This window comes from Phaenicophaeus curvirostris, chromosome 4 (assembly GCF_032191515.1).
Source record: "Phaenicophaeus curvirostris isolate KB17595 chromosome 4, BPBGC_Pcur_1.0, whole genome shotgun sequence".
Taxonomy (NCBI): Eukaryota; Metazoa; Chordata; class Aves; order Cuculiformes; family Cuculidae; genus Phaenicophaeus; species Phaenicophaeus curvirostris.
The window spans coordinates 17,682,284-17,695,310 of NC_091395.1; the positions used below are offsets into that span (position 1 = coordinate 17,682,284).

The following is a 13,027-nucleotide window of genomic DNA, read 5'->3' on the forward strand; positions in this document are numbered from 1 at the left end:
TTGTATCAAGAGGCTTTGCTGGGGCTGTATTTGCTCTGAACAAGAAAAGAATTTGAAGTGTGGTGCGGACAGCAAATATTCCTTTTCCTTCCTCCTGCTTTCCAGCAGCCACAAACTGTTTTTTGCATGACCTGTATGCTTCTTCAATTTAGAAAAATTGTAGCGGGTTTGGAAGGAGGCTTTTGCTGCCAGGGCAAATTGGAATGTATTTTTCTCACCTGTCAGCGTATTTAGCGAATGTGACTTGTGACACCTCAATTCTCTTGATCAGTTTTACAAGGCATGAGGAAGGCCTGAACTGCTGTGAATTGGACAACACAGAAAGTCCTGTAGTGGTGCGTTTCCTAAAACAGCACGCGGTCTCATTCCATTTTCAGTGACTCACTATCAGAGAGCTGCTGACATCCATACTCAGATGCCTTTGCCATCAGTCTTTGAGAACAAAGAGTAGTACTAGAGATTATTTTTATACTTAGAGAGACCATCTGTTGACATCATGCTTGGACACAACTCCAGTAAGTGCTGAAATATTCACCACTCCCATGTGGGAATTAGTTACTTCTAAGCTGTCCTTGTGATCACTTTCTCCATGTGAAGTATGAAGCTGTAAACAGGGTTTGAGGTTTTTCAGTGTCATATATTAAGAGGCAGTGTAACCCGTGGGAGAGACATGTGGGAGTTGGAATATCTTTTTGCTTTTCCAGATGCTTCTTTTGATTTGCTTCCTGAGCTTTTCACTGCTCAGTATTTCAGTTTGCGAGACTTGTCAACTGTTTCTTTGTACATCTTGCATCTCTTGACCCTTCAGCTACCAGAGGCTTTTTTCTGTCTTGACTGCAGTTTTGTTTGCCTCTCCAGACAGTTTCAGCTGTATGCAACTTCTCTCTGCCATAGCCAGTTTTGCAGAGTAGGACACCTGAAGTGGAAGACTGAGCAGAAACGTGAAAGGTGGGGGACCACTCAATTATAATCACGCCTTCACTTTTCCAGTCACATTGATAGCAGCAACCTTGTCTTGCAGCTGTGTGCTACCATGTGAGGGAAAAACCTGAGGACCTAAGTGCATAATAAGTAATATGCAAAAACGTAACAGAGACAGTGTCATTCTTGTAAGTTGCTCCTTAAACCTTCAACCCCCCTTTTTATGGTGTGACATTTCATAATCACTCTTGAATTAGACATCTGCACTTGAGAAAAGATAGACAGATAGATTGTATGTAAATGTCTATTGGTTAAATAAATCTTTTACATGTGGAGTCCTTCTTGACTCAGAAAAGGCAGTGAGATTATAAAGTGATGGAAAGAACAAAAGTGTCGTTTCTAGGTATCAGAAGAGAGTTAAACTTTGCACATGTATACTAACAGTAATCACAACCACAGAAGATAATTATGAATACACTAGTTGACATTTACAGAGGTGCCTAACACAATTTGTTAACTAATTTCCAATGTCTTATTTCATTTGGGCTACTTATAGCTGCACTTCAATTTCTGTAAGCAAACTGTAGACTTGCAAAAGTTTGGCTATTGTAGGAATATCTGTAGCATGGTTCTGGTGTGGAAATTAAAATCATATCCTGAAGAGTTATATTTGACCAAGATATGAAATTTCTGGCAAAATTATTTGGTCTTGGTTTTGTAACATATCCCCAAATGCACTGAAAAGCAATGGAAGTCTTTTCCTTAGCTTCACTGGGCAGTGGATCAGGCTTTCTACAGCCTGACTGCTGGCAACACCTCTCATGATTTTTTTATTGCCTGAGTAGTAAGTATTTCAGTCTCATAAGTGAAATTCTTTGAAGCAAAATACGTTCAGGCTGTCCCTGACAGGACAAAGATGAGAGTGGGGAATGCAGAACAGGCAGATGTACCAGTGATTAGGACTGTTATTGCCAGTAGTGCGAAAAGGTTTTCAGATGTCTCAGAAAATCTTCTGGTTAAAAGTACAATGTCTTTTCTAAAGGCTTGTGGAGGAAAGCTACTGGCAAGTGCACTGCTAGAGCTTTTGGAAAAGAACTAAAGACAGAAATGCCTTAAAATCTGTCTTTGCAGTGATAGAACTTGAGACATGGTGCTTGCAATGTGCATCTTATAAAAATGGTTGCTAAGCACTAGCAGAAGGCCAACTCTCTTTTTTAAAGTATTTTTTTTACCTCTTTGACGTGTTCAGCCTGGAAAAGAGAAGTCTCTGGGGAGACCTTAGAGCAGCCTTCCAGTAGTTAAAGGGGGCCTACAGGAAAGCTGGGGAAGGGCTTTTCTTTCAGGGAGTGCAGGGATAGAATAAGGGGTAGCAGCTTTAAGCTGAAAGAGGGGAGGTTTAGGTTAGATATTAAGAAGAAATTTTTTTACTGTGAAGGTGGTGAGGCACTGGAACTGGTTGCTCAGAGATGTTGTGGCTGCCACATCCCTGGAATTGTTCAAGGCCAGTTTGGATGAGGCTTTTAGCAACCTGATCTAGTGGAAGGTCTGCCTGCCCATGGCAGTGGGGCTGGAACTGGATGATCATTAATGTCCTTTCCAACCCAAACCATTCTATAATTCTATGATAGCTTACAGGAAATAAGTAGGCAGGTATCCAAAATTAAACATCATTTTTAGAGTGATTTATATCTCTTCATAGAAGTGTTGCTGTATTGAAATAATCTATTTTTATATAGAAGTGTTGTGTCACAGAGATTTTTATGAATTTTACACATCTTTATGTGTGTGTGTATATATATGTTGGGCAGACGTGTTCATCAATGAACAAGTCAATTGTTGCTGCAAAATTGCAGCCTTTTCCTGGATATCTGTTAACGTCATCTATGCAGTGTTGCGTTGCTTGCTATTTTGGAAGAGCAGGGGGGCTAGATCTTGCAATGGGCTGGGGCAGGCACTTTGATGGCTTCTTATCTTTGTTCATTTTATGCCAGGCTGACATTGGGCTGCGAAGGACCTGGTATAGCATTTGAACAAAGGCAAAGATGAAGAAGGGTTGCTGAAAGTGAACGCTGATGATGTTTTGTGTGCTTGAAATGTGCTGTCTTGGCTGTGAGAAGTCCAGTAAGAATAAAAACATACTGCAAACCATCAAGTTTTCTTGCCAAACAGGTCATCTTAGTGCAATCCTATGACTGTTCATTGTAACTGGATTTGCTGTGCTTTAATGACTTTCACTGTTTCCTGGCATAGTGCTGGGATCTGGTGGAGCTGCCCAATTTCACATTTCAAGTACTGAGTAAGTGGTAGCTGAGGAGAAACACTTCCCTGCTGTCTGTGTGTGGCACCAGCATGGCTATTCCACATTGGTGAGAACATAAGTGCAATTATTTGTCCTTTAGACAGATTAGTGAAAGAGGCAGATGACCTCATGGGAGTAGAAAAAAATTTGGGCCAGCAGTGGTAGATGATGATGCACTTCAGGGACCAGGAGGTGTTGCTGCAGGGGCAGTGCATCAGGAAACATTTCTCATTTTGTTTACTTTGCACTCACGATGTCCAGATGAGCCCAGGAGAGTTAGCCCACAGTGAGGCCGAAACAAACAGACCGTGTAGCATTTGTTCAGTTCTGGTCATTACCTAAACTGGAGATTGGCCAAGTCAGTAGACTTGACTCTGGCAGCAAGTACAAGTTGTGTTTCCCATTCAGAAGATAGGCTTGAGGAATGCGCTCATGTAGTGCTTGAAAATGCATGGCTTTCTGCCCTGTCTCATGGAAGTGAGAGGACTTGGAACATGTGGATGTAATTCTGTTGCATCTGTTACATTACATACTGTTTGCACCTCGCTGTTCTCTGCATCAGTGCCAGCACCTTGATATTTCTGCAATTTATTTTTATGATCTTGATGTTGAAACAGCTGTAAAAACAGTTAGTGAAAGTGAGCCAGCTGCTGGAATTTCTGATTGCGAGTCTAGTTTGTAGTAGGCAGATTCAGAAAAGGAAGGAGAGATGGAAAACAACAAATAAACTTAATCTTATGACTAAATAAAATTCCTTTTAACAAAAAAAAAAAAAAAGTTATGTGGCTGAAATGTTAACTGCTGAAGATAATTAAATCATTGCTAAATGAAATAATACAGAGTTATGTAAAGAAAGTGTCCAAGGATATATTACTGCTTTAAAGGACATCTTATACTTGCTTGTGAAGACTTAGGAGCAGTAGAATGTCATCTCTCATATACCTCATCTGGTTTGGTATTGCAGAAATAGTTTAAAATATAAATTTTACCAGACTGAGAGATGTAGATCAATTAACATCTTCCATGGGTAGCTAAAATCCCAATACTTTATTTGTACACTGGTGTTAAAACTAGTTAAATGTAAATTTATGTAACAAAATTAAAAATAGCCTTTCATCCAAGTAGTTAATTGCTTTTGACTTTGGTGTTTAGATTCTTGTTTGTGGTTTAAGTGTAATAGGGACCTAATGTCCTTAACACTGCAGTGATGCACATAATTTAAACTCCTTTGAGGCTGGCCTAAGCAGCAGAGATAAACTGATAAGATTAGCTGAAGCTGAGCACTGTCCTTATCTGCAGTTCTGCAGCAAGGGGAAGGGGGAACCAATGGGTAATGATTTTGTTCCTTACTTTTTTTCAGTTGCAGTAACTTACCTGCTGTTTGCAATGCTTTCCTTAAAATATTTGTTAATTCACTTTCTAAGGATGTGAGTTTGAGGACTTCTTGACATCTACTTTGGCCCAGCCAAAAACCGGAGGCATCCAAGAGATTTCTGCTTGTATTCAAAAAATGCCAGTTACAAGTTTTGTGCATTTCCTTTTGGAGAGAATGATCTCGTGTAGTGCAGGTAGATCTGTTCTCGTATTTTCACCGCACACGGTGATAAGCAGAGGTAGGGTACAAGTCAGTTTAATTAAGAGTGATGTGTGTAGATGAAGTCAGTTCTTGGAGATTGACTGATCATTGCTTATTCCAAATAGTTTCATGTAACTAGTCTTCCTCTTCCTGAAGAGTTAATGTAACAAGTGAGAGAGCTTGGGCATTCAGGGATAAAATTGTAGGGGTTTCAGAGGTTGCTTGGCCACTGTTGCCTTCCTAGTTAATTATTACTTGTGCAAAGTGAGTGAAAAATGTTACAAGAGCCCAGACCACCTTGCAGTCTGAGCAGAGGTTTATGAACAAGTCACTGAGAAAGCAAGCTATTCATTTTGCTAGTGGTAGTTTTTGAATCTCCATTTGTAGCTCCAGATTGGAAGGAGGCAAGGTTCGGTTTAGAAACTCGGTGCAACTTCTATGATACTCTGCAGCTTCAGGTTGCAGTTTTCAGAGCTGTACTCTGATGGTACATAACGCTCACAGAAACTCTCTGTCAATGTGGTCTGAGGGTTTATCAGCTATTTCATTCTTGTTAGGATGTCATTGTAACAGCAGGCACAAAATAAATTTTCATCTGCTATGCTGAGGGCCAGATACACTTTTATGTTTTGCAGGGACACTTTACTCAAGTAAATGAATGGTACAAGTGTTCTGTGTGACACTAAGAGGAACTTTAAAGAGGCAGAAGAAAGATTTTCTTTACCTTTTTATGACAAGAATACCAAGTGATTTAAGTTTTGATCCTGCAATTTGTACTTTGCAGTGAATCCTCTGTGCTCATGTTGAAATCTGTCAACCTCAGTGGCACATCGTAGTTCAGAATTTTAATCACAGAGACTGGATTCCAGAATCCAGCCCAACGCAGGGATGTGACAGCAGACTCTGTATGTGTGTTAAAAGCAGAAAATGCAAATTCACAGCAGAGATGGCAGCTGGAGGAGTTCTTCCAAAGGAGAATAAGTGTGAATGGTAGGAAGAAAGGAGGCAAAACAAAAATGGGCTGAAAACCATTCCTGACTGGAATCTGTTGAACCATTTATTTCTTCTTGCTTGATCAGACTGCAGTTTATTTCACAATAATGTAACACTGTCCAGACAAAGTACTTGTATTAATTGTCAGGGGGATACTCTTGTCCATCAAATGAATGTGTATTTCAACTTTTAATCTACCTTAGGAGCTGAGCACATACCTTTGCAATGCTGATGCAGTGCTATGTCCAGTAGCAGTATTGTGGCACTGTAGGGGACTGGAACAGGAGTGCCAGGCTTGGACTCACCAGTCTACTTTGCCAAAGTTAGAACAGGAAGCTCTGTCCTGGATATTCTTAGTCAGAGATGTCTCCTGCTTACAATGTTTAGTATACTTTACTCTTTTGCTGCTCTGATGTTTGGAAACAATTGATACATTGCCTATAAAGCTGTTTCTCCCCTGCCCTAACAGCTGTGCAGTTCCTGACTAAGCAAGAAAGGCTGCCAGTGGTAGTGTAGAAAGAAAAGAAACACTTTGTTCCTCAAGCGTTTACAGACAGTGAAGTTTCACCATTAATTTAGCACACTGCTGTGTTTGTGGTTATAGTCACAATTTATTCTGTTTAAGTATACACTATTTGGCATATACAGATCTCGGTATGATTTGTATTTCAATTGAAAATACCAGAACTTGCAACTCAAAATCCTGGGTTTGTTCAGCTCTAGACTTAGTAATTTTAATAAGGCCAAAAAGGCACATGGAACTGTGTCAAGTTTAATTCCACACTTCAGTGCTTGTTTTGACAAATTTCTTGTACCTTGAGTTGATACGCCAAAATTCTGTGTAATTTGCAAATGTCTGTAATAAGCATGGCTGGACGCAGACTCACTTCAGTCAAGGGATTGCTTGTATGAGGGGATATGCAGCTATTCTTTTATTTACTGTCACCATTCCATTAAATGGACTTTAGTAAAACAAAACAAAAGAAAACAAAAAAAGCCTGCTTGTCTGGTGGGATATTTTAATCCCTAGAAAAGCAGAGGCTTTAATATACCCTGAAAGCCCCAAGCCCATCAGGGAATATTAAATAAGCAGGTCCGGTCTTCCTCTGTGCCAGTTAAAATATCTTACGCTGTACTTGAACAGAACAAATCTTTTGCCACTTGCTTGCGTTTTAGCAGCTCAGTTCTTTATTGTCATTTTCTTTTATAGGTGAGTAATATTCACTCAGCTGATGGGGTGCTAGTAGAATAAGCAGGCGGGTAGTAAATGCTTTTCTAGCACACCTTTGTAGTGGGGGCATGTTTCTTTTCCAGCTGCATTGAAAGGAGCAAATTACCACCTGGATAATAATATAATTACTTTACCTTTTACTTTACCTTTTCCTCTTGTTTTCTCAACAGGAGAGTTGCTCAGTCCCGGTATGGAGGAACACGATGGCTTTGTAGAGACTTCTCCACCAAGCCAAGGGCAGCACTGTGCCATTAAGTGTGGCTGGCTGCGGAAGCAAGGAGGCTTTGTCAAGACCTGGCACACACGCTGGTTTGTTCTCAAGGGTGACCAACTTCACTATTTCAAAGATGAAGATGAAACCAGGCCCTTGGTAAGTGAAAGGGGGAGATAGGGCGGGAGGTGAGGGAGGAAAATAAATAATGCAAGCAGAGTTGTCTGTGTGGTGTTTAAAGAAGCAAACCTCTCCATCTCTGTCACTGATTCTGTACAACGTGGGAGTTTGATTACAGGGTTAAACTGAGTCACGCTTAGGCAGTTAGCGTAGCTTCCCCGTTAGGCTTGTTTCTAAAACTTCCTTTTCCAGGTCAGGTTCTCTCACTGAGCATTTTAAAGAGAGTAAAGTGTACATGAAGTTTAAGTGACAAAAGCCAGTCAGGTGGATTTGATTGAGGCAGGTAAATAAACCATATTTGAAAAGGTACTGCTTATTTTTCTGCTGCTTAAATTGTGAAGTATCCCTGCTTTGTGTCTTCCCAAATGGGAAATCCCGTAAGACCATAGCCTGAATATGATGCTGTCTGTAATGTGGAAAAGAATGCTATCCGCTGCCTGGTTCTGTTGTGGTGATTTACTTCTCCTTAATGCTCACCTGTTTTCCTATTTATTTATCTTTTTCACCAACATGCTGTAAGGCTGCTTAACTCTAGAGTGCTGTAAGCGTGGAGTAAATAATATTGGCTCTCAGGTCAGGGCATGCCTGAGCCTCTGTGATAAAAGTTAAGAGAGGCTTTGTGCTAGCACCTACAGGAGTATGATAATTCTGTGTTGTAATAATTTTCTAGATGCTTGTGACTTCAGAAAAAGCTCCGACATCTGTGATTAACCTCTGTGCAGATATTAACAAACGACCAGTTGTATTTTTTTATGTCTACTATATTTTTGATTGTGTACTTTTATGTGGATTTTCCCAGGGAGTTCTCAGATATGTAAAGCCCGTATCATTGAACTTCCTATGTGGAAGAGGTCATCATACTTTGTCAAGCTTTACAGCATGCATTATGGTGCACATGTTAAGTAAATGATTCAGTCTTGAGATAACTGTTCCCAAAAGAAGGTTCTTATATGACTTAAATTCTAAGTACCAATTTCGCAGCTTCAGTAGTGGTTTTCCCTTAAGATTATCCCAGGTAGAACATGTTAATTACGTAATGCACTGCATATTTACAAATTACATGTTAGTATGACTACTTTGAATATGAAATAGCTAACAGTTTCTGGGAAATCAAGTGTATCTTTCGCTATATATATTTTGTTAATCAAAAGTGTAAAAAGCAGCCATCAAAATAAAAAATGTTTATGGGCCAGAGCCTGGATTTCCAGAATACAACTCTGCTTCCTAGTGCTTGACATCTCTCAGAATGTTTGTGTGCAAGGACTTAATTGGTTTTCGAGAGGGACACAGTGCTGTATTGCATGGAACCCAGATTATCATCTTGTTTGTCTCCAGCTGACTTCAGAAGGTCTACTGAATTTACTGCTTCCCTTTTGTGAAATGGAGGTGGTGATTCTGATGCCTTTGGTAGTTTAGGTTGCAGTTGATTAAATAACTAAAAGTTTGCTTGAGTTTTCCTCTTAAGTCTCAAGTAAGTTCATAAAGACACCTAGACATACAAAACCAAAAAACCACAAAAAGTGGGCCTAGATGCTGTGCAAATCTGAGAACATGTCTTTCTCCTTTCAGACTTCAGAAAACCAGTCCAGTGACTGAAGTTCAAAATTCCCTGAGATGAGATGAGATGGTTTTGTAGGTGGGAAATGTGAACCTTTCATGGTGTTTGGACTAGGACCTATTGTTGTTAGAACCAAGCTTGGAAAGTCAGGATAGCAAAGAAAAGGTGATCCCACCTGAGACTGCCTATTTATGTGGGAGGCAATACAGCCCCAGATCTTCTTCCAAGGCCATTTGGGAACAACAAATACATAGTGTCAGAATTCTGTATCTTTGATCAATCCAAACTCAGAAATTAGTTTTAGTAAATACTTTCATGATAGAACAAAGCAAAAATGCCTCGTGGCATTAATTGAAAATGCTAGCGCCATTGACCCACGTATGCATTCACAGCTAAAGCTCTCAAGTACGCTACCATGTGTTGTATGTGGGACCAGGGAACTGACTTGTTTGTAATAGCTGGCTGACTCTGAAGTAAATTAAACCATTAGTATACTTCACTGCATTTCACGGATGAGCAGTATTTCCAGACGTAAGAAGCTGCTACCAGATGTAAGATGCTGCTTTTCCATAATGGTGGGATTGCCCAGTCTGTAACTGTCTGGAATCTTGCATTTCTTCTTATGCTTGTACCATCTTTCCCTCTCTCCTTTCTTCTCCGTTTCTGACTCATGCAAATTGACAGGATTTGGAACAAGGAGGAAAGGAGAGATACTCTCTTTCTGCTTTTCTCTGTCACTTGCCAGATGACAAGTGCATTTCTGGTGGATGGTAATAAATTTGTATTTGATAGGTTAATGAAGTTGTGTGGAGAAGAGTAAGGATGTTGATAGGCTGCTGGTTAAAAAATGTTGTCATTGATTATTTTCTTACTTACAAGATACTTCTTGTCTGAAAGACTGTTCATCTAAATTCCTAATCATGCCAGTGGTTTTGTATTATCAACTCCAAAGCAGCCCAGTGCCTTTTGTCAGATTCAGTCGCACAGCAGTAGTCTGCTTAAGAAGTTTCTCTCTAGCTTTCCTTGCTTAACAGCTGTTGTGCTGGTACTGCAACTAGCATGAATACTGCTACAGAACATGTGTGTGAGCGCAATGTGAAATTCTGCAGGAACCAATATCCAAATTAATCTTTAAGTAAATTTAATGCTTTCTCTTTTAAGTATATGTGGAGCTATAACCATTATAAAAATATATAAAAAATCTGATTTTGCACTCTGTTAATTTGAACAGCAGAGGCTACGTGGTAATTCTTTCTTATCAAAGGGTAAACAATTGAGATAATGAATAGATATGGATGTTATGTTTTGGAGCCTGACTGACCAAATTCAGTGATGTGTGATCTATTCATAGCCTGGAGCTGCTGCAGGTAGCTTCCACCTCAGTGTATGCCATTAAGGGAGTGTTTGAGTTGTGGAAAAGTTCAACTGGTGCTGCATTATCTTGTTCAGGCCACAGTTAACATCTCTGTTTAAATAAATCCTAGGTGTGCTTGCTTATTTCCTTGCATATGACTAAGGAACTTATTGAATGTTGTTACTGAGGACCCACTCTAGCAATAATTTTTAGCAGCATTTGTACGAGTCCATTGATTTCAACTTCATTCAGCTGGACTGCATAAATGCTCTTTTGTGTGAGCTTAGGCTCCTCAAGTCAAAAAGGAGCTGAATACCATGCAAGTTCAAATGCAGTGAAATGGCGAAGACATGCTGTGTAATGTAGACACTGTGGACAAAAACACCTCTTTCTCAATGTCTTAGTTATTACAGTCTTAGCATTGCCATGTGTTCCCTGGCAAGCTGAGCCATACCATCATACAGAACGAGTACCATTACAGGTGGTATTTGTATTGGCAGTTCAGAAGAAGGGCCAAGGGCCTCTTCTCTTCTGGTAAGAGAAGAAGCTAAATTAACTTCTAATGCTATAGGGACATCCTTTTCAGCAGTCTTGCAGCACAAAAGTTGAGCTAACAAAAGCTTTCTCTGTTACTGCTTGGGCTGCAAAATAAAACTCATTAAAAGCCAATGCAGCTATCCACAAAGAGCTCCTGCTCTGAGTAATTGCAGCATCAACAGGAAAAGGCAAATGCTTTTAACTCTTTACTAATGATGACAAGCAATTGAAGAGTAATAAGGACTTTTACAGACATAGGCATGTGCTTTGGAAGCCTGTTGACAGGAATTGAGCATTAGTATAATGAACTGGTCATGCAGGTGATAGAAAACAGGCCCAAGGCTGTGATTTAAGTAATGAGCTAATGCTTTAGTGAACCGTTAGAAGTGCATTTGCCAGGCTACAGTGAGGATCTCACAAGAAACTTCTTTTATGATGGCCTGCAGCTAGACTTTCCTCACCTAATCCATAGGTTTCAGTTCTGGTTTGGGACTACTTACCTGCCCCTTTTCCCTCCCTGCTTCCATAATGAGTGAGTAACACCGGGGGCTCCGAATGGGGACCTTGAAGCACGTCCAGAGAAGAGCAACAAAGCTGGGGAAGGGGCTGGAGAACAAGTCTGAGGGCCCTGGGGGTGTTTAGCCTGGAGAAGAGGAGGCTGAGGGGAGACCTCATTGCTCTCTCCGACTCTCTGAGAGGAGGTTGTGGAGAGGAGGGAACTGGGCTCTTCTCCCAAGGGACAGGGGACAGGACGAGAGGGAATGGCCTCAAGCTCCACCAGGGGAGGATCAGGCTGGACATCAGGAAGAAATTTTTCATGGAAAAGGTGATTGGTCCCTGGTAGAGGCTGCCCAGGGAGGTGGTTGAGTCACCTTCCCTGGAGGGGTTTAAGGGGCGGGTGGACGAGGTGCTGAGGGACGTGCGTTAGTGATTGATGGGGATGGTTGGACTCGATGATCCAGTGGGTCTTTTCCAACCTGGTGATTCTATGATTCTATGATAATGTCTGCTACTTCAAAGTTCTCTTTTTGTTTCCCATAAGCAAAGGCAGAATGGCAGGTCTTCTTTGCTTTGGAGGGATAAACTGTTTCAGCCTTGTGAGAAACACTCATTCACTGCTAAAATATTAAGAAGGACAAAGTCTTCGAAGCAAAGATAATATTTTTATTTTACAATTCAGTGCTGAATTGTAAAATTCTAAAAAAGGCATAATGCAAAGGCTGGTTACAGGAGTTTTATACTGGTTACATATTCAGGGAATAGTGGTTAAACATATACAGAACTCATCACCCACTCTCAAAGGTACATCACAGTTCCTTTGTGTCTTCAGAATCCTCTGATTCTCTTTACTTATCTCCTTACTTATTGTCTCCTCTTGGTGAGCTCAGGCCTGCCCTTTGTTCCTGCTAGGGGACTGTCCTTGTTTCAACTAGTAAACTGGCTAAACTCCTGTTACAATCACATCCTTTGTTTCTGCAAGCTGGCCAAGATTTGCCTTCAGTATACATACTAGTTTTAGACAAAGAACGGTGTAAGTCCTCGAAGATTATTTATTTAGGCTGGAGGCTGTCTGCATATTATCTCTTGATATGAGACAGATTTATATCACAAATTAATTAAGCATACAAGCCAGCTGCAGCAAAACTTATCAATTAATTCTCACAGCCTTGAAAAAGTGCTAGATAATTGAAGGATGGGGAGAAATGAAAAGCCTGGATGCGGTGGTCCTGTATTTATTAGAGTAATTAGTATGTTTATGTCCTTATGCTATAAGGAGCATAGAGACCACCCCTCAGACTCCCACTTGGTCTTTGGTGAAGATCAGCTCCTATTTTTGCATGTTTATTCAGAGCTTTAGTATCCTTAAAATGATTTTCAAAAAGCACACTCTAGCAGGTTGGGAAAAAAAAGTTAAGTGAACAGCTTGAAATAAAGACATGGAAGTTGTTTAGGTGTTTTGGAACCCAGTGAGAATGAGACACATTTTAAGTTTTCTTTACTCTTCCTTCTTTGCCTTTTCCTCACTTGAAGAGCAATAAGTAATTCACCACACTGAAGAAGAGGTTTTATACTTGTGGGGAGTGATGCTGTGAAAAAGCCAATCTCATGCTGAGTTGATTCTTAAGCAGATATTCTTTTAATGCAATATTGGACACGCAAGGAATAA

At 40.4% G+C, this 13,027-nt stretch overlaps 1 protein-coding gene across 3 annotated transcripts in view; it reads left to right on the forward strand.

Annotated features, from left to right (window-relative positions):
• The first annotated feature begins 7,190 nt into the window (after window positions 1-7,190).
• ARHGAP24 (Rho GTPase activating protein 24) overlaps window positions 7,191-13,027 on the forward strand; it is a 169,523-nt gene continuing 163,686 nt past the window's right edge. For all 3 annotated transcript variants that reach the window (XM_069855379.1, XM_069855381.1, XM_069855382.1), the window contains exon 1: window positions 7,191-7,390. In XM_069855379.1, the coding sequence (XP_069711480.1) occupies window positions 7,211-7,390 (180 nt within the window). In that variant the 5' untranslated portion in view covers window positions 7,191-7,210. The remainder of the gene's footprint in view (window positions 7,391-13,027) is intronic.